At 41.4% G+C, this 22,826-nt stretch overlaps 1 protein-coding gene and 1 long non-coding RNA gene across 8 annotated transcripts in view; both read right to left on the bottom strand.

Annotated features, from left to right (window-relative positions):
• Positions 1-17,543: 17,543 nt before the first annotated feature.
• LOC133413125 (uncharacterized) lies at positions 17,544-18,884 on the bottom strand. The gene is made up of 3 exons (XR_009769833.1): positions 18,813-18,884; positions 18,240-18,360; positions 17,544-17,967 (listed from the first exon to the last, which is right to left on the bottom strand). It is a non-coding gene; the product is annotated as an uncharacterized LOC133413125 (long non-coding RNA).
• Positions 18,885-19,726: 842 nt separating this feature from the next.
• The window catches only part of stxbp6 (syntaxin binding protein 6 (amisyn)), a 49,913-nt gene continuing 46,813 nt past the window's right edge, over positions 19,727-22,826 (bottom strand). For all 7 annotated transcript variants that reach the window (XM_061696715.1, XM_061696709.1, XM_061696708.1 and 4 more), the window contains one exon: positions 19,727-21,280. In XM_061696715.1, the coding sequence (XP_061552699.1) occupies positions 21,257-21,280 (24 nt within the window). In that variant the 3' untranslated portion in view covers positions 19,727-21,256. The remainder of the gene's footprint in view (positions 21,281-22,826) is intronic.

The following is a 22,826-nucleotide window of genomic DNA, read 5'->3' as shown; positions in this document are numbered from 1 at the left end:
TGATAGTTCCGTTTTTCTTTTTTTAATAAATCTTCAAAAATTTCAACAACTCTGTTTTTTTCTGTCAATATGGGGTGCTGTGTGTACATTAATGAGGAAAGAAAATGAACAAATGATTTTAGCAAATGGCTGCAATATAAAGAAAAAGAGTGAACTCTGTTGACTTGGACTCGAGTCATGAATTTGATGACTTTTGACTCAACCTGGCAATGTGTTAAAAGGCTTGAACAGCAATGACTCGTCACTACACTTGCACTTGAACCCATTGACTTGAAAAGACTTGCTATTATAATTGAGAAACTGAGAAACATTGACTCGGGACTTGCCTGTCTCAACTTGTGACTTGACTCGGGACTTGAGGGCAAAGACTTGAGACTTGTGAGTTGCAAAGCAATGACTTGGTCCCACCTCTGCCAGTGTTGTAACAAAAACGGTACAGTGCGATACTTAAATGGTGGCACACTGGAGTCTGTTGCATAATCATTCATTTTGTGACAATGGAAAGAACACAGATCATATTTCCCCTTGTGCTCACAGGTCTTGCAACCAGCTGTAAAACAGGACTTTAAAAAATAAACGACATACAGTGAGTAGGTCATTGAGTGTATGAAAAAAGACATGAAAACAGGACAAAGTAGTACCTAAACCAAGAACTAACCAGCTGAGGATGCAGACACACGGCTTTGCCATGAGCATCATCCCCCTTGCAGCATATAAAAAGTGCAGAAGCCAACAGGTCAAGGACAACATCCTTGCGGCCTCTATTCTGAGGGATGATGTCACTTAATGGCGCCATTAAAATAATGTTGCAGATGTAAAAGATTAGATGCAGCCGACACATAGAGAAGACGTGAACTTGGTGTGGACCGAAATATACAGCGCACGTCCTCAAGGATGAAATCGACGCGTAAATATGAGACTTGATGAAACAAGCAAGACATTAGTGGGAAAGCAAGCTGTTACCTGCAACTGCGTGGTGCTACGTTGCTATGTTAGTGTTACTACATGTCTGTCAGTCACTTCTTTCTGTCTCAGCTTTCATCTTTTGCCAAAAGTTTTCTCTTTCGTCATCTCCGCTGGGAATTCTTAATTCTTCTGTTGTGTTGATTTTTGGCGTGTCCCACAAACTGTTGGTATGTTTGTTTGTCCCATGCCAAAATCCTCAGCTTTTCCCTTAAAACCCTGACAATATGTAGCGAATTGGGGGAAGAGTAAATTAGGGAAATTATGGTTCAGTGCCTTGCTCAATGATCTGCAACAACGTCACGATAGGGCTGAGGATCAAACCTTCAACTGTTGTTGGGAGACGACTACTCTACCACCTGAGACAAACCACCCCTGTGTGGGTTTGGTTTGGGTCAGTTCACTTTTCAAAGGCCAAAGCGTCAAGGCTGTCCAGTCGCTACAAGATCTCATCTCTGCAGACAACATGGTTCTCATTCAGCATTTTCATAGGATTAGCCGGATGAGAATCAGCAACTCGAAGTTCTCGGTTGGAAAAGATTGGGATCGCACATCTTGTTAGGGAATTGTGCCTCATGTGGTGGGGTTTAAGTATCTTTGAATGCAAGAGGTAGAGAAATAGATCAGTGTGGTTTATGAGACTGTCCAGGTGAAGTACAGAGCGAATGTTGCCGTCTTTACGGTGGAAATGAGGGATTAAAAAATACCATTGATGAAGTTGAAGAATAGCAGATCAGTGCCGGTCTCTGGAGTGTTACAACAGCACTCTCCAGTCTTTTCCTCACATATGGTCTCAAGCTTTGGGTAGTGACCAAAAGAAAAAGGACAAGGATACAAGTTGCACCCTTAGAGAAAGGATGAGAAGTTTAGTCATCCGGCAGGGACTAAAGAGTAGAGAATTGGTCTTCTTTATTCGATAGGCCACCCTGCTGAGGCGTTCCAGACATACTCAACCAGGAGACCTTGTAATCTTCCAGGTGGAAATTGTGGGGAAAGCCAGAGACAGAATTCTCAGCCTTCCAGCTTAGACTGCCATCCTAATAACCCAGAGAGTTAATTTACTGTAGTTAGTTAGTAAGTTAGTTAGTAGAACACATCCATCTAAAATTACAGTACAAGGAAACTAACAACTAACATTAACGATAAAACACGTGATTAGCTACAACTATTTACAACTTCCCAGCATGCCTAGTGGCATTTTGTAAATAATTTTAGGAACGACGTGTTTATTGTTATTGTGGTTTGTCGCAGTAGTAGTTGTAATTTTGTGTGTTTTACTTACTGCTATCGTTTTGTCTGCACCGTAAGTGAGGTTAGTTGTTGTGTCTGTTTACTGACTACCTGTTAGTTCTCACTGTATTCTGGGAACGAAAATGATGGTTCTTTTGTCAATGTTAGAGGGTTAGCATCGTTAATTTACACAGATTTGTGCAAACTATTCATTTCCGACACAGTGTCAGCCATGAGATTCACATTCCCTCTGCTACACGTGTACTTGCTGAGAGATGGTGCATCACCACGCATCTCTTCTGCAGAGACGTGCTGCTGCACATGCTAGGAACCTCTGCTGACAGTACCTTAACACATTCACTGCCATTGACGGCTTTAGAAGTCAAATATCCATGTTAACTGGGAAGGCTGGCAGTGAATGAGTTAAAGGTTAGAGGTACATACCCTCCAGTCCAATGCTGAAATTATATTTACAAGTCAGTATCTCTGAGCTGGAGAGATAAATGGCATCATGACTATCAGTCAGGCCTTGGTATTTCTCCCCCATAAAGGTCCTGGCAGATGGAACTGCAGCCACGCCACCGCATGTTATAACATCAGATAAATAAACATAAAACAAACCTAAACCCGATTAATCTGCAGCGTCACGCACTGCACTATAAACACAATGCACATTATGCAGTACATGCACAAAGCAAAGACTTAAATGCAGTAAAAGGATCCATGACAGCTGTCAGTCACTTTAAAGCCGCGCACCAGATTAGCGTGTACATTAACAGACACCTAATTACCCATAAAACTGCTTTTCATACAATGAATATTTAATTGAACTTTGCAATGAAGTCGGGCGGAAAAGCTCAGTTATTAAAACTGTGCAAGCCTTTTAAATCCAGGAGTAATTAAAACTTGGGTGGCAATCATAACAATGCTCATATTAGGATGTAGCAAGCATAGGTGGCTAAAGTACTCACACTTTGTACTTGAATAGAAGTACATATACTTGTACAAAAATGGTAGAAGTAGTGATTAGATTCCTATAAGCAGGTGACAGTAAAATGTACACTGGAATTTATTAAGTCCAAAAGTAAAACTTAAAAATAAAAAAGGAGCTTTGCTGACATGAAATTATTTTTAAAATTAGCAAATAACAAAACAAATACTATTTTGCTGCGATTCAAAATTTGAAACAGTGTCGTAACGTCACAGATTTAACAGCCAAACAAAAGTGGACATGAGCTTTCACAAAAAAAAAAAACACACACACATTTCTGGGTTTTAAGTGTAAGCGAGACCCAGCTTACCGGCTGCAACCACGGCGCCGCGAAGCTGTCACAACAGTATGTACTGTATATTGTGTTTTACAATGATACTCAACTATCTTTACAATTTTATATTTACTTGAGTCTCTGTCGCCGAATTGCGCGTGTGCAGTCAATGAAATGGCGATCGATCATTGCCAGCAGCCTCTCAAAATATCCACACTTTCTCCTTTATACTCACCTATTTCCTATTTTTTGTGGCCACCTGCTTTTTCCTTGACAATCATGCCATGTTTCTGTGGTTCAATAATTAAAAAAAAACAACAACAACACAGTGACGTCTCAAAACCTGATACAGGGTAACGGTTTTTCCGGTGCAGTGCGTCGATAGATGCGGTGCTCAATTACTTGGTGTGCAAGACTTGCCGTCATGTTTTTTCGCGAGGGTACATTTCAGTCGTGTTCGGCTGCTTTGCTTGGTGCGTGGCCGGCCTAATTTTGATCGAGACATCAACCGCAGTTGACTTTACCTCTCTCGATTTACGTCTTTTTTTTTAACATCATGTCGTCATTCGCAGAGGTTTGACAGAGTTATGAGTAGAAAGTACAGATGTCTGTTTTCAAGTGTAGGAATTAAAAGTAAAAGTTGTTTGAAAAATAAATAAGTAGTGATACCTGAAAAATCTACTTGGAGTAAGGACATATTTTTACTTTTTTTTTTAACTTCCCACCACTGGTTGCAAGTAAGCGCTAAACTTAAATGCTAACGCCAGGGATGTAAATGTTTAGTATTAGACACCAATGCTGTTTTTCCTACAAAAACACATTAAAAAGACATTAAAAAGCCTTGTAGCCTGATTTGCAGCTGCATGCTCACATGCATTGTCCCGGAAAGCTATTGATCGGCCCAGGGAGGGGGCGGAAGGGAATCAATAGTTTTTTTTTACATGAACGCACAACAAGCAGTTTCAATACAAGATGGGAGCGACACAATGGTGCCTAATTGCACATGGACGCTTTCATGTAGTGCTAAGACAAACAAAGATGTTTGTTACAAGAGGTTGTTAACTCAATGAGTGTAGGAAGGTTTAGGCGAGTGCTGACTTTGCTTTAAAAACAAATAATAATACAAAAAAAATGTCATCGCAGGAGGATTATCTGAGACCGCATGACGAGGTTTAAATGAGTTGTTAATTGATTGAGACAGACTGGCAGACCCCTCTTAAAATGACACCACTGGCAACACATGGACACGCACAGTATGTGCAGCTCAAGACAAATGAACGGCTGCCTTTTTTTCCAATATTAAAACGTAAACCGCTTCGCTCAGTCCATAGGCAGTAAGAAATTGGAGCCAGTTGCTAACCAAAACAGCAGCACCTACCAAAGCCTGTAAAAAGTCTCTTAGACGAACAAAAGCGTGGATGCTGTATGCTTTGGCTCAGGAGCTGTTCCTTTCTATGGCTGGATTGGCAGATAAGTTACGTGGTATGCTTGACATTGGTGCCTTCTTACACGAATGTTTCCAAAGTGAAATAAATGTTCGTGGGGGGATTTGGCATCATTTTCAGTTTATGACACAAGACCCAGACAGCCATCCTCCTCCTCTTCTTCTTCTTCTTGGCTAACAGGCACATTATTCACCAAAAGGCACGTGCACGCGCACGAACGCACACACAGACAATCTTCATGCTGCCCTGTCATCTCAGGAGTTCAATGACATCACATGCCTGAATCACATGACATGACCTTGATGCCGTGAATCACATGCATACAACTTCACGACACACATGAGAACATAACCATAAACAATGCATGCGACATTGTGGGGTGACCACTAATCATCGTTAAAGACACTGGCTCCACATAATGTACAATCATCTTTGATTGAGTCTGCTTCGATAGGTGTTGCTTTTTTGGTTAGCAACAGAATTCAAATAATTCCATGCAGATTCTTCATGACTTTGCGCTATAAAAGGACAACATGGCTGCCATCTGCCTTCACTCCCTGCATGTTTTCTCCTCGCTTTCCATCCCACTCTGTCTTCATTAGTTCCTGCTTTAATTATTTTTTTTTTTGGCTTTCTTCACCTTGAGAAGGAAAACAAATTACCATCCTCCCCCAGACATACAGTATTCCTGCATAATTCCTGGGTAACCCCCCTGCCCCCCACCTTTATAAGGATACATGCTACCTCCATACATGTGAATGGCATTCATTATTTTACCCCACAGCGCCCCCTGGACTTTAAAAATAATTCAGCTCCCAAAGCCAATTTCCCTCAGCAGCATAAAATCTGGTAGACAAAATAAGTCATGAGAAGATGGTGCGTGCAGCAACACATGTAAAACAAATGTTTTTCTACTTTTTCATTGCTCAAAATGGTCAAATTTGAACAACAACTTTTGTTCTGTTCAAAATGCAACCAGACAACTCCATCGCTTATTGTACACGAGAATTGTGTGCGTGCGTACGTGCGTGTGTGTGTGTGTGTGTGCGCGCGCAGTGCAGCCTCAGCAGCCGGACGGCATCCCTGAGGGACGCCTCTGCAAAGCTGTACACTGTCAGCAGTCCCAGGATGGGACATGCCCAGCTTCTTCTCTGCATACTAGCGTGCGCGCGCGCACACACACACACACACACACACACACACACACACACACACACGGATATTCAACCATCAATCACCGCCAGAGTGCTGAGTCACTGCCACTCATTGTCGCCGCGCTTGTTATTGCGGGGAATTTGTCGGGTTTTTTGTTTGTTTTTGTTTAGTTTTTTTAACATAATGCACCTTTTGTACATTTTGTAGCATTTACAACTAAGGTGACAGCACTTGGGTGGAAGATAATCTGTCCCGGGATGAATGAGTTTCCATTCGTATCCACATAGGAATGAAATGAAATAGAAAAATGTAGTCTGCTCAAGTCAAACTGCAACCATGGTAAAGCCTTTATTAGGCAATTAATTAACAGTTGAACATTTTAACTGTCAAACATTAAAACACTGGTAACATTTGACCAAATTCTCACACTAAATGTTTGCTTTAAACCCTCAAAGCAACAGATTTAACAAAAATGGCGCAGCGACACATGTAGACAGAGAATACAAAAGTAATCAGTCATATATTCGTTATCCTCTGCGTGGAACGACTAATATTAGTGCCGTACTGATGAGCTGATCGATGAGTCGAGACTTCTCAATGAAGACTATATCCGTCTTTCTTGGACTGCCGCCGGGTGGCCAAGACCGGCATACCAGGAGCAGCACAAGGGACATTTAATTGAGTAGTGATCAAAAAACTGTTTAATTCTATTTAATTATGTCATTACCGTATGTTTTTATGAAGTGCAATATTATTAATGGCTATTTTTCATCATTAAAACACACATTAAAGCATTTCTTGTTGTTTTTTTGGGGGGCTGGGGGGGGGGCTGGAACTGATTACTGAAGTCTCGATTCATTTCAAAGGAAAAAGATGATTTGAGATACGAGTGTTTTAAATTACGTGTATGGTCACCGAAGGAATTCAACTTGTACCTCAAGGCACCACTGTTTTAAAAATGTTTGGGTTTAGTTCCCCTTTAAACAAACCATGCTTAAGGATTATATGCAAATGTCCCGAATTTAAAGGAAATACAACTGAACTGCACTTAGGCAGTGATTCTTTCACGTACCACTAGGGGGAGCCTGCAGATCACTGCTAGTATGCGTACCATACCTTAACAATCACTTCTGTAGATGTAATTTATTAACATAAACAGTTTACTATCGTGGAATCAGGAATGCTTCCAGGCGACGCAGCCGAAAAGCAAAAGAAAAAGTGCCTACCACTTCCTTCCTTCCACCCTTCCCCCATTTTCCCATAAAGGCAAGCCTCAACGGGGCCGTAAAAATGTTGTCCACGCACGTTGTGTATTCCTCACACATCCATCTGTCACAGGGTGCCTGGTGACTGTTTCTTACACTTCTCGTCGCTCACCATTTTTCTTACCATATCTGTTTATGTCATCACAGTGCTGAAGGGGAGACATATTTGAGGCAAAAACAATGTCAGTGCTGTACACAGTAGCTTGATGAGATCAAACAAAGGTGTCTTTGTTATTTTAGCAAGATGGCCTGAATCTTTCCAAACAGCCATCTGCTCTCATTCACTATGTAACCTTCAATACTGTGTGTGTGTGTCAAGACAGCACAATGTCTCACACACACACACACACACACACCCATCCAAAGTGTATTTGCAAGAGTGTGTACATTGTCTTATGTGTTGTGTCTCATGTATTATGAATCCCACTTGAGCTTGACGCAGTAGCCAATCATATTGCAGCAGAGTGTGTCCTGCCTAGACACGGGACTTACGCTAATGTATCAACTTTTCTCTGAAATCATCAGTATGGCACTAATATTAGTCGGTCTACGCCATACAAAGACATTGTTAGTACAACAATGCAAAGTCACGGCTACCTCCCCCAATCCTGTAGAGGGGGTGGGACGGTAGCGAGTGGGGGACGTCCACAGGGAGACGAGGAGAAGCTTCCGGGTTTATTTTGTGTGCGGCGAGAAGCAATTAATTTGGAGAGTGCGGTGAGCCGGGGAGCGAGGAGGTTAGATTTAAACGGAGAACAGGCGGGTCCGGAGTGACGGCTTAATTGTTTGATTGATTGGCCGTGACTCGCCGGGCGTATTTCCGAAGCCCCCTCAGGGACGATCAATGCCCAAAACCTCCACCCCCCTCTCCCAGCGATTCAATTACGAGGCGGAGGCCTCGGGATGGTGTTACGGCCCCTGCGGCTGGGGGAGGAGCTTTATTAGATTGGTAACAGACACTACATAGTGTACACAAATGGAGTCATGTGCCTAATCTGTCATTTAAACAAATTATGTGGGGGGGGGGGGGGGATGATGCATCAGCACTACAATGGTACTCCATGGGGTCCGGGGGATGGTTCATAGATGCCTGATGGAGTGCTGATGCTAATAGAGACACAAGAGAGGCTGACACTTTGGAATTCCTCATACGAGCTATAAGGTTGCAATCTATAGCAGTATACTGTACATACTGGACAGTAAAACCCAGTTTATCACAGGCAATATGCACCGACCCACCCACAATAGATCAGAGATACAGCAAGACCAAAAAAATATATATATTTTTGTATATTCTACTCTTACCCCTTCCACATGCTTTAAACACATTTAAACTGATTGAAATACACTTTGTAAAGCATTCCTTAGCACCCGTTCTCACGTATTGTATATCCCCTCGAGGAAACGAAAAGAAAAATAATTGTTTGCACAGTTTTCCCCCCCCAAAAAAGAGGTACAAAGTGCTTGCTTCAAGTTGTTTTGTTGTCACTCCCTGTTAAAGTTTACTGCGAAACTCACTAAAGAGAATCAAACACTGTATACATTTCATCTCATGAAAGTCTGCTAGCTTCATGCTGCAATATGATGCGAAATGCCACAAATGGGCTAGCGTAAATTTGCATTGGTGTTAGAGCAAATATAAACATTTAAACTGTTACTTTAAAAAAAAAATTTTTTTTTTAAATAAATACAAAAATTAAAAAAAAACTAGTGCTTAAAGATGTGTGCTATCTATAGCTAGGGCACAAAAGTTGAACACGTTTATTTCCATGGAATCTAACGGCTATTCGCTGAAAAACTCTCCTTTTCGCACGTACCGGCATACTTTTGTGCTCTTTCAGTAATGCCCAATGGAGCCATGGAGACGGAAGCTCCCAAATGTGTGAGCTGTCAACACTGACGTGGTTGCTGGTGGTCCAGCAGGTCAGGGTTAAATTCTGAAAGGGGGCTGAAGACTGACAGCTTAAGCGAGGGAGACTAATGCAAGAAAGAACGGCTGCCATTCGTGAGCTGCAATGCACACGTGAACGTTATCCAAATGCAAAGGAAAACGACATGACAGAACTATTGTTTATAAAAAAAATTACAAAAAAAAAAAAAAAGGAGAGCGCTGTTAGAAATACAGTCGATTTTTGTAACAGACTATGCTAAACCCTGAAGCTAACCATGACAAAACAACACACTCCACATTTTGCAACAAAAGGTTTAGGTTTATTGTTATAATTAGGATACAAGGATATATGCCTGTGAGTATTGTAATATTTACGTCTCTACATGTGTTCTAGCAATGTTGGTGTTCAAATAGCCAACATCAGCACGCAGATGCTAATTGTTAACGTGTGTCTGTGGTGTTTCCCATTACATGTTAGCTTTCAGGTAGCAGAGGCGCCGTGTGGTCGCTTTAAATAACGTGTAATAAACAGTTTGGAAGCCGAAAGTTACTTCTTCTTCTTAGCGTAGCCAGAAATTGTGCTCAGGTAAAAGTACTGTTACTTCAGAAGAATATAAATCAAATAAAAGTCAAAAGAAGTCCTCAAAATAATTGCTTGAGTAAGAGTAAATAAGTACTCAGTGAAAGAAATACTACTCAAGTGCTGAGTCACGCGATTTTTTTTTTTTTAAATTAGAGCATGAATGTCAGAAGAAATATAAACTACGAATATGCAACTTCAGATATTGCCAAACAATATCACTCTAAAACAGTAATGAATGAACTTTATTAAATAACGAAGTCAACTTTATTTGTTTACACACGTGAAACTGCACAACAGGCATGACGTAGGTGTTCTTTTTTGTAGCGTGTAAACAGGTAAACAAAGATTGAATGTGTGACCAAGAAAATCCTCTTTGGAATTATAATTGTTTTTTTTTGGTCAAAAGGAAAATAATTTAATTTTAACCAGATTTTTTTTTTAGGGTTTGACTTGTGAGCTTAAACATGAAATACAAGCGCTGTATGGTGGCTGGTGGTAATCAGTAAATATTCTTTAAAAAAATATATGTGGAATTCTTTCCCATTCTTGCTTGATGTACAGCTTCAGCTGTTCAACAGTCCGGGTTCTCCGTTGTGGTATTTTACGCTTCATAATGCGCCACACATTTTTAATGGGAGACAGGTCTGGACTGCAGGCAGGCCAGTCTAGTACCCGCACTCTTTTACTACGAAGCCACGCTGTTGTAACACGTGCAGAATATGGTTTGGCATTGTCTTGCTGAAATAAGCAGGGGCGTCCATGAAAAAGACGTTGCTTGGATGGCAGCATATGTTTCTCCAAAACCTGTATGTACCTTTCAGCATTAATGGTGCCTTCACAGATGTGTAAGTTACCCATGCCATTGGGACTAACACAGCCCCACACCATCGCACATGCTGGCTTTTGAACTTTGCGTCCATAACAGTCCGGATGGTTCTTTTCCTCTTTGGCCCGGAGGACACAACGTCCACAGTTTCCAAAAACAATTTGAAATGTGGACGCGTCGGACCACAGAACACACTCATCAGTCCATCTTAGATGGGCTCGGGCCCAGAGAAGCCGGCGGCGTTTCTGGGTGTTGTTGATAAATGGCTTTTGCTTTGCATAGTTTCAAGTTGCACTTACGGATGTAGCGCCGAACTGTATTTACTGACATTGGTTTTCTTAAGTGTTCCGAAGCCCATGTGGTGATGTCCTTTACATATTGATGTCAGTTTTTGATGCAGTGCCGCCTGAGGGATCGAAGGTCACGGGCATTCAATGTAGGTTTTCGGCCTTGCCGCTTACATGCAGTGATTTTTCCAGATTCTCTGATCCTTTTGATGATATTATGGACCGTAGATGATGAAATCCCTAAATTCCTTGCAGTTGTATGTTGAGGAACATTGTCCTTACTCTGTTCGACTATTTTATCACGTACTTGTTCACAAAGAGGTGAACCTCACTCCATCTTTGCTTGTGAATGACTGAGCAAATCAGGGAAGCTCCTTTTATTCCCAATCATGGCACCCACCTGTTCCCAATTAGCCTGTTCACCTTTGGGATGTTCCAAACAGGTGTTTGATGAGCATTCCTCAACTTTTTTGCCACCTGTCCCAGCTTTTTTGGAACGTGTTGCAGCCATATAATTCTAAGTTAATGAATATTTGCTAAAAACAAAGTTTATCAGTTTGAACATTAAATATCTTGCCTTTGTAGTGTATTCAATTAAATATAGGTTGAACATGATTTGCAAATCATTGTATTCTGTTTTTATATATGTTTAACATAGCGTCCCAACGTCATTGGAATTGGGGTTGTATATATATATATATATATATATATATATATATATATATATAGTGAGGTAGCCATGCTATTCGCTAGTCCACCTTGCTGCATCAATGACATTTTAACGGGAAAAAAGTTCAGTTTTGTGTTTCAGGTGGAAAGTACATACATTTTTGGGGGGTGGCCGCTCACCCCGTGAAATCCAAGTAGATCCGGCCCTGCTGAGGATATGGTAGACGCACTGAACCGCACTGAATCGTCTCGAGCATGAGTCATGATTGCTGATCAGTATGGAGACACACTAGTTACATAAAGAATATTGACACTGGAGGATCAAAGCCAGGGATCTGAAAAGGATTCGCAATCTGCCGATAACCATTTCAACCTCAGGAGGTTTACTTAAAAGACGAGCCTCGCCGGTCTTACATTTCGAGGACATGCTCAAGCTGTAGGGTGATGTTTGATGCAAAACATGTTTCTGCTCAGCCCCTATACTGCTGGGCCAATGTCGAGTACGGCTTTCGTTACCTTGACGACCGGGGGCGCAGCTTCTACCTATGGAAGCGGGAGGCCAGAGTGTGTGTGTGTGTGGGGGGGGGGGGGGTGAGTGCCCATAAAGACGGTAAAAGTGTGGATTGTATTTTCACTCACGGATGCAGCACTTCATCACAGACTTCCGAATAACACTTCTCAATTAGTGTGGGTTGAAAGGTTTTACTTTTAAACTGCTTTTTCAAAAAAAAAACTTTTTTTTTTTTTCCTCCAATTGCCTTTTCATTTTTGTTTCGGGCTGTCTGTAGTGCTGCTCGTCCAACTGAGAAGGAAGGAAAGTGGGCTTCTTCCAAGCACCTTTGAGGACACGCTGGCAGGGCCCGAGATTGACCTGCCACGTCCAGACTTGATTTTTGAGGGAGCAGAGACAACTTGAAGAAGAAAAAAAAAAAAAGCCAGATGAAGAAACACCATCACTAAATCAATTCACAATTTTCCACAAGGTGTGTTAACAGACAAACCAGATCTTGGGATAGCTATGAAAATAGTGAGACATGCTAGCAATGAGACAGTGTCGAACGCGTTGACGAGCGAATTCCACAAAACAAACTACACCGCAGCATTGCTCGTGACGACAATATTTGTAAACCAATGACTGACAAATCCTCTGACAAATCGTAATCTGCAGTATTTTTACGTTCTTAATGTTCCATTATAAAATAGAAGGTCTCGGTTGAGCATGTAATTTTGGCCGTTTCCCGATGTCCTTCGAAGACAAGCTTGTCCGACAGATTTTGAAAATTCAGTCGCTGAAGCCAATTTCAGTGAGCAGTATGAAATTTGGCAGGCATGTGTATTATGATGAGACTTTGACTTAACATCATGAAATTTGGTAGGCATGTCCATCAAGAGGAGACCCACAAAAACAGTCAAGAAGCCATGTTTGAAATGACAAGGGATGGCTGCCATTTTGCTTTGAAGGGAACATTTTAGAGCTATTTTGGCCATTTCCAGGCGTCCTTCAAAGACAGACTTGTCCTAGAGATTAAAATAAAATATAAAAATGAATCAGCCCCCAAAGCCAGTTTCACTTAGCAACATGTAATTTGGCTGGAATGTCTATCATAAGGCGGCACGGTGGCCGACTGGTTATAGCGTCTGCCTCACAGTTCTGAGGCCCGGGGTTCAATCCCCGGCCCCGCCTGTGTGGAGTTTGCATGTTCTCCCCGTGCCTGCGTGGGTTTTCTCAGGGCACTCCAGTTTCCTCCCACATCCCAAAAAAATGCGTGCTAGGTTAATTGACAACTCTAAATTGCCCATAGGTGTGAATGTGAGTGCGAATGGTTGTTTGTTAGTATGTGCCCTGCGATTGGCTGGCAACCAGTTCAGGGTGTACCCCGCCTCCTGCCCGATGATAGCTGGGATAGGCTCCGGCACGCCCGCGACCCTAGTGAGGAGAAGCGGCTCAGAAAATGGAAAAACAAAGCCTCATAAAAGTCTCAAGTGGCCACGCTTAAAAGTACACAGGAAGTCAGCCATTTTGGTTTGAAATGGCCATTTTAGGCTCATTTCCAGGTGTCCTTCAAAGTGGAACTTGTCCTTAAGACTGTGACAAATTCAGCCCCTCCTCATTTCAGCCGTGTCCAGGTGTCCTTCAAAGACAGACCTGCAGATTTTGCTTTTCGATTCAGCCCCGGAAGCCAGTTCCACTCGGCAACTTGATGAACATGATGCGCTTTGTTTTCGTCTGCTGCCAGGCAGAAGAAAGCCGAGCAGACAGCAACAGCGGGCTTCGCCCTGTCGCTAACCCTCGCGCTGAGACCGCTCGATGACGGCAACTGGATTTTCCTCTGCTTTTAAATGACAAGCTGAAAGATTTTTTTTTTTTTTTCCACAGAGCCAGAGAAAGCGCAAAGAAGTGGCGAGGGTGCGCTTATCCGTCAACGTCATTAACAAGCGAGCGTTGTTTAACCTACATAGGCTATCTGCCGCAATTTCCACTGAGAAAGTCCCTCTTATCTGCTAATAGAGCCGGCTAATCCCTCAAACACGCATGTAGCGTATACAGGGGGAGCTGCTGATGAATACTGATGAGGCCGCTAGAAACGACACTGTTCTCGATTCACAGTGTTTCACATTTGCCACGTTACAGCCTTATTCCAAAATGGATTTTTTTTTCATTTATTTTTTGGGGCGCACGTATGTATGAACTAATGATAACAGGCAAATGTGTTCAAAATACAGTACGAAATTGTTCATCTTTCAGCAGCATTTCATGAGAGACAACATGAAAGAATCAACTTGTCTTTTTATTTTATTTTATTTATTGCGACACTACGTGAGACCTAGCATCAAAGGATGAACGGTATTTTTTTCTTTTTAGCATTAGGGTTTTTTTTTTTGCCGTGAGAGCAATTTATTGGGAAATTCCCTCAGTGGGCCCTTTCTGTTCATTCTGACTCGTTTTCCTGTCAAGGGCCATGGTGCCGTCTTGCTCCTCGTGGGCATGACTGGCAAATGGTCATTTAATTTCATTGGCCTACAGGGGCGTGAATGATTGTGCTCCACGAATTCTGCCTAGCAACAAGTGGCTTCGCAAACGTGTGACCAGGAACAGGAATGTGAATGAATCTTTTGATCTACAAGCATCTTCTGAAGTTGGAACACATCAGTCATTTTTATGATTTATAACGGGGAATCGGGATCAGACCGTACACGTTTTCCTGTTCCCTCTGATTTCCTGATCAGGGGCATGACGCAGTCTGCCCCTGGCGTCGCAAATGTGTGACCAGGAACAGAAATCTGTACAAATCTGATTTGTGCGCAGTCTGCCATTTCACCTGCCTAGCAGGTGTTGCCGACATAGACGAAATGTTTCGTTGGGTGATGGGAGCCAGCATGAATACCGTACAAATGCAAGCAGGTCAACTCCATCGAGAGGCCAAACAAAGGTGGACTGGAGATGATGGACTGCGGGGATATTCAGGGCTACGTTCACACGCGCAGAAATCCAGCAGGAAGTAGAAATCTGCAATGTGCATACCCAGAAAATTAGATTAACTGAATTAGAGGGATTAGATTGACTGCAGCTGGATTGGACCTCATGTCTGCAAGAAAGAAAGAGGCCGATCGAACAAGGGAAAGATGGAGAGAGGGAGAGGGAACGAGGGAAGAGTGCAACATAACGCCGGGGAGGAAAAAAAAAAAGTCTTAGTCTCAGCACATTTAGGAGAACATTTACTGGCTGCTTTGCAACTGGTCCTTCAGCGGCTCGGAGCGGGTTCAGACGGGTCCAACTGCAGGCGCCTGCCTGGTGCAGCAGCGCCCCCCAGTGGTGGGGAGTGGAACACGTGGTGCAGTTGGGAGCATGGCGGCAAACGAAGTTGATATTCATGCTCGGAAGTCACTACGAGGTTTTCAGGCGACGTGGTTAGAACAAGCTTATCGAAGGACTTGTCCTTGAGGTTTTAAAAATTCAATCACTGTCGTTTAGTGGCATCTAGTGGTGAGGTTGTTAACGGCACTCGCGGGCAAGTCATTCAAAAGCCTCAAAACCTGCATGTGGTTTAAATAGACATTCTAAAGCATGCATACTAGGTTTATTGAACTGGATTTTTAAAAATATATATATTTTTTTAAAATCCATATTTGGGCAATGGAAGTTGAACATGGCTTCAATTCTAACTAAAGCTTGCATTTTAGGTTAATTGAAGGATAAAATTACTTTCATTTTTACTTAAACTTGTATTATGCAATTGAAAACTATATTTTTACTCAGGCACATAGGTAAATTGAGGTCTAAAATGGTTGTAATTCTTACGATGACATAATTTGGGTTAATCAAAGATTCTAGAATAGCTTTAATTCTTACTTAAACATGCACATTTAGGCCAACGGATGACTCATAAAGCTTTAATTCTGACTACAACATGCATCAGGTTAATTGAACTAGAGTAAAAAACTATTGGAGACTAAAATTGCTTTGATTCTTGCTCATACATGCAAATTAGGTTAATTGGAGCCTCAAATAGTTTGCATTATTTCTAAAACATGCGTGTTGGGTAACTGAAGACTCTAAAATGGTTTTAGTTTTAACTAAAACATGCACATTAGGTCGACTGAAGACCAAAATGCTTTGCTTTTTTATTACATGTATTAGTGTAATCGGAGACTCCATAATATCTCTGACATTAAAACATGTCAGGTAATTCTAGATTAAAATGTCTTGAGTTCTAACTAAAACATGTTTTAGGTTAATTGAAGACTAAAATAGCTTTAATTTAATTGTTATTAAAGCATGCATAGAAGGGTAATTGGAGTCCACAATAAATAGCTTTAATTCATACTAAAACATGCGCATTAGGTTAGCAGAAGACTATAAAATGGCTTAAATTCTTGCTATAACGTTCAAATTAGCAGAATTGGAGACTTTTTTTTTTTTTTTTTTTTTTTTTTTTTTAAACAAAAACGTATTAGGTTAAATGAAGACAACAAAGTCTTGGATTTACAGTAATAAAGTGTATTGAGTTAATAGAAGACTTTCAAATGGCTTTAATTCTTACTAAAAGAAATATTGCCCCTGTTTTCTGTTGAAGGGTGACCCTGACTGATTCCCAATGTCAGGATGTCCCAATTGGCATCCATAATTAATGGTGTATTCCAGAGCATGCTTTAAATACCTTCGACAAAGCCATGCTAAGGTAATCAAAGGGATTAGAAAAAGTGATGTTTCACTTTAAATACCAAATTGGGGCACCTACTTAAGAAGATGTATCTTCAAAGTCACACTGCGGTTTGCTGCTGCACAAAAACTCTCGTGGCGTGACCCAGTCGAGTAGAATAATATGGAGAACATCACCGAGGCTGCGCTGATGTATCACCGACAAACCAGAAGAGACAGAACGCTTCGTCTGTGGCGGCCCCCGAACCGCGTATCCTGCCATCATTTTCGAGAGGCTGCTTGGCACGACCGCAGGGCGTCGTTGCCTGCATACTGATAGCCGGCTTCATCGCAGGGGGAACACGATGTACACAGCACAGATATTAAAGAGACACAGGAAGGCATCTTTAGACGAGGCGGGCTAACTCCTGATGAGCTATTTTCCCAAAGAGAACGATATCATTGTACAGCCATTACCCGGTAATACGATGGATTGCAGCATCATTCCTGATTCGATATTTCACCAAAGATGATATCAGAGGACAATGATTACACAATCGTTAAACTGTCTCGCAGCATAACTCCTAATTTGATAGTTTGCCAAATATGATATTTTGCCAAAGAAAGTGAGAGTGCAGAGTAACTCCTGATTTTATATTTCGCCAAAGTTCATACAGATGCATGCGTAACGATGATGAATGGTCTATAATAAATCAAAGGTAGATGACAAAACTGATAGATTCCCTCTTCGGACAAAATCGAACCTTGCAAGTATGGTTATGTATATTTAAAAAATAATAATAATATCAATAGCCATTTTATGTGCCAAAATATATTCTTTGACTGTTGACAAATGGAGTAAAGTCCAGCATTGTTTATGATTGACCCCTGTTGGACACCGTTTTCAATTTGTATTGATAAAGCATCCAAAAAGGCCTACGTTACATTGTTAACACAGAGTGAGTTCTCAGCATCGGGTCGGGGGGGAAAGCGCCACCATTTTATTTAGCTAAGAGGAGCCACCATTTAGATGGATGTACAGTATTTGAAAAGGGCGGCCGATGGACTCACTTCATCCACGTGGCGGCTTGAATACTTCAAGTGGTGCCACAGGGAAAGAAAGAAAATTACACGTCAGTGCGTATTTGGTGCCAATCTGTTTCCTGGGTCAATATGGCGACGTATACGCAGCAGGGCCCGGCAGCTGGATCCGTGACGGGACGCATCCTTCCATGACACTCGTGTGGGCTGGGGATGCATCATGCGGAAAAGAGAGGGGAGAATTTAGTAGGAAATGGGGCAAAAGTGATTCTTTACAAAGTTGACGCTTGTTGATTGACGCTGCTCGATTGGCACAAAAATGCACAAATTCTCATGAAAATTTTGTATGGAATGACAATGTTTTTGTGGACTCAACAATTTTACATAGACCAAAAATGTTACCGCTTTCTGAAATGCTGACTTTTTTTTTTCTTCAGTTGGTTCTTCTATTAAAAAAAAGCAAACAAAAAATCAGTTACCTGAAAACCTCCTTGAGGAGTCTGACATCAGGCAGGAATGTGGTTCATTATCCATCCATCTAGTTTCTGAGCCGCTTATCCTCACAAGGGTCGCACGAGGGAGTGCTGGAGCTTAGCCCAGCTATCATCGGGCATGTGGTTCATGCATATGATACATGTGACAATTTAACAAATACTTCTGGAAATTATTATTTTGAACATTCCCCCCCCCCCAAGAAGTCTGTGGCAAATCTGTAGCAATCACGCTAAATCCATGCATATTATTATTCGCCCACTTTCCGCATCATCCAGTAAATCAAGTCCTAAATCAATTAGCGATATTGAACAGTTTTCAATCCGCTTCCTCATTCGGTACATCATCCGCCTGTGCTCAATGCATATACATTAAAGTGAAATTACACAGACAGATTAGGCTGCTCTGAATCGATATAGCTGGCAAATTGATAAACCTGACAGACCACAAGAAGAATTAAGGGACATCCTGCATGGCTGTTTCATCTGCTCATAATGTAATGTTATGCTGTTTAGGACATAAAATTGGGAAATAAATCAAATAAATCTGTTCGCCATTACCTTATCGTGGTGGAAGAGTTTGTGCGTCCCAATGATCCTTGGAGCAAAGTTGTCTGGGGTTTTGTGGCCCTGGCAGGATCACCCAGGGCACACAGGTCCTAGGTGAGGGAACAGACAAAGTACGGCTCACAAACTCCCTATGATGACAAAAAATGAGAGGTGCCGAGCGGGTGTGGGCATTCTTTTGCCCCCGCCCCAGCTGTACATTAGGGTTGACCCTGGTAGATCAGAGGGCAGCCTCCACTTTCGGGTTCTTGTAGTTATTTTTTGCCAAATTAAATAAAAAAATAAAAAATTATAATTTAAAAAATAAAAAATAGTTTAAAAAACGCTTTTCTTCAAAATAAATGAAATACATGTTAGTTAAAATGCCCTTCTAATGTATAATAAAAGATCTTTTTTTGCCAAAATAAAAAATGTGATCAAATAAAATCCATTCATCCATTTTCCAAACTGCTTATCCTCATGAGGGCGTGCTGGAGCCTATCCCAGCTGTATTCTGGCGAAAAAAAAAAAAAAAAAAAGTTAATATGAAAAATAAATGAAAAATGTGGAGATGCATGTTTTCCCATTGAATCGCGCTTGAATGTATTTTACAGTATGGGCTTGTACAAGCAAAGGTCAACCACACGGGGGCAGTCCTGCACCGTATACATTGCACAAGCACAACGATAATACTTTCTATTAAGTTAAACAAAACAAACAGATTCACTAGAGACATAATACCAAAGTGGAAGAACTATTGTTGGGTCTGATGTGGGGGCCAAAGAACAATCTCCAGCGAATAATAATTGAGGAGTGATATATATTAAAAAAAGAAAAAAAAAGACAAAAAACTACTTAATGGCTCACAAGCTATACATCAATATGAACATAAACGGAACAAAGCAATAAAGCAAAAAAGAGAAACGGAATAGGCTTATTTCTTTTTATTATTCAAAACAAACATCCAAAGTGTTGCGTTAGACAGAGGAAGTGAAAGCACGAACAATTTTTGCTGAAAGAGTGCATTAAAATGTCAATTAGAAAATACATTTGAAATCAGATACATCAGAAGTAAGTAAAATAGCTTTTGATGAGCGACCACCGTTACAGAAGCAGCAGCCATGTTAGAGCTGGAATAGAGACATTCGAAGTGAAACCGGCGGAGAAAGGAGTCACCAGTTGTACAACACGGACCAGAGAAGGCTGACAACGTTTGGCTTTTTGACACACGGAAGCTAAGCGGATCCAAGCGACGCAGGCGGCCTCCCGCCAACACAAAAAGTCTCAGATACGCAAAATAATACATTGTTCTTCAAGTGCAGGACGGTCTCACACGAAAAACAAAAACGGGAATAAATATTTTCGTTAGCTACGTTAGCTTCGTGTGCTAACCTTTCACGAGCCAGCAGTCATTTGCTTATGATCAAAATGTAGAGCGTTTTATGTGTGTGTTGTAACGTTTTACATTTAATTAGCGGGTGGATTACAGTGAAAATAACTTCCATTGGCTTGACAATTTTATGTTAACAAAAGAAAATGTGGATCTTTATGGACTGATATTGTGCATGAGTCCGTCTGTTTGCAGCACTGAGATAAATTGTAGACTGTAAACTTCTCGCGCTAGCTGCTAGCTTGATGCCAAATGTTTTGTCAATTCACAAGTTTCACATTTTACATTAGTGGTTGGCTTTTATATTTGTTCGGCAGTTCAGGTTAAAAGACGATCTGCATCAGCAACATATTCACACTAGAACGGGTAAATTATTTTACGAGTGTTAAAAATCGGAATATTGTTATTTAAAGCAAGCAGGCTCAATGATGTTGGCAGTGTTGACTGAAACAAATGCTCAAATAATTTTTTAATCAAACCGATCTTGGAAGTTCCACTGTATGTGCTATTTATTTATTTTTTTGAATACTTGTTTTGTATATTGTGAAAGGTTAAACAACAACAATAGTCGACTTCAAAGCGCGCCGCGTCCCATACTGACGGACACTTGTGGATTTATCAATCGCAAAGCTGGAGCGAGCAGATGTTCTCCGTTTGTAGCACGGATGTGATTATTCATTTAGGCTCTCCCCCAAGGGCGTTGTCTAATTATTAATGTGGAAACGGGACTGGCTTTAAAAAGGGAATGTCTCTTGGTGTGTGTGTGTGTGTGTGTGTGTGTGCGTGTGGTTACCACCCACCAGAGCGCTCATAAATAAGTAAAACTGTCATAGAAAATGGTCCACGTCTTGGAGTCATGGCTTGTCTGTGTGAGAGGTTGTTAACAGAAGCATGGTATCTGACTTCAAGTCAACACTTTACCGCTTCTTTGTCTTCTTCAATACCCTAACTTAAATATTGTAACGTCTTTTTCAAAAGCAACACAAATCCAGAGTCCTGGAGAGCGAGTGGCGATTGGTGATAACCCCCCTCCGGCGCCCTCCCGAAGTTGGTTTTGGTAGTGGTTGTTTTAACACTTGTGCTTCATGGCAAGCTGTAGGGAAAACACAGTAAGGGTGGGGTTTGGAGTACATGATTATAGATCAGGGGGGAAAAAAATGTCATTGACTCACAGAGCAATAATCCATGTAAACAACAACACAATTGTGTATTGTTGTTTGATTGTAAGAAAATGATACATGTGTATTATAAGTACGTATCTGTGCAATAATGTAAATACATCCTGTATATCAATCGACAAGTTGCAGATTCCACCCCACGCTTTTGTACTTATGTATTTATTCATTTATGTTGTAACCTTGTGTCAATAACTGCAGATCTATTTAGATTTCTCTATATGGTTGCTGTCTGAGATGTTGGGCTGACTTTCGGGGGAATTTGTCTCCATGAGACACTCTTAGTGAGAGTGCAAGCAATATTTTCGTCGCCCGAGTCACAGCCTATGACTTGCGCGCGCGCGCACACACACACACACACACACACACACACACACACACACACACACGGAGTGTAGGGCAGTACGCTGATCTGAGACAGATGGGGGCAGTACAGTGCCGCACAGCAACAAGCGCTCCCGATGAGAACCTCTTCATCAATATTGGAATTGTATAAGCGAGAAGACTAAGTGACTATAAGCTAGTATTAATGATTGAATATACAGTGTCAAAATATCATCGTAGAGTTCAATGGTTCATGCGGCAGAGATGAGTGACACCTGCCAACGAGTGAGATTCTGCGTCAGCCACTGTTCAAAATGCATCACGTAACAGGGAGGCCAATCTGCCATTGGGAAGACTCCTCAAGGAACGTGCAGAGATGGCCTTTTTATTGAATACTTTTCGAATGCATTATAAATTGTTGAGCGTTTAAAATTGTGCTTAAATTTACAATATGATTTCATTTTCACGTGGTCGGTAAAGAAACGCTATGCATTTCTATTATTTCTGTGGAAGTTAATGCAAGTTTCAAAGCTTGTTTTGCATCTGGAAAAATAAAGGAAAACCCAGAATGTGAATAAATCAAGACCTCTTTTTCTACAAGTATGGGAGGAGGGGGGGGGAATTTGAGATTTTACTTTAAGGACATATGGTTCAGCCCTAATTTAGCTTGTCGAGCTGACCACCCACCTGTCCTTAATGACGCTCCATACACAAACATACTGTGCAAAAAGGTCATACAGATGGCTTCTGCAGTACAGCTGGACAATATTCAAGCAAACGCAATGCAAATATAATCAATGAAGGCTTGCCAAAGTGTAAACAGGGGCTGCCTGGGTGGCGTGTGATGCATAGTGATATTAGCCAAACAACTGCTCTATAACCATCAGTCAGCCAAACAGCAAATTGGGTATTTCCCCTCATTTTACGTGTTAATAGCTAAATTGAACAGCATGCAATGTACTTGGGAGAGATATGGAATGAACATAGGGTGAGGAAGCATCCGAAGTGTAAATGATTGGAGCGGGAGACATTATGTGGGAGCAGTGAGTTAGTCATGGTCATCATTATAGCTGCTAGAAAAATATATGGCTTGTACTTATATAATGTATTCTACGTAACTATAACCTAATGGATTAGTTT

Source organism: Phycodurus eques, chromosome 14, assembly GCF_024500275.1.
Source record: "Phycodurus eques isolate BA_2022a chromosome 14, UOR_Pequ_1.1, whole genome shotgun sequence".
Lineage (NCBI taxonomy): Eukaryota > Metazoa > Chordata > Actinopteri > Syngnathiformes > Syngnathidae > Phycodurus > Phycodurus eques.
Note: the sequence above shows the minus strand (reverse complement) of the source record. Positions and strands in the feature narration are given on the sequence as shown.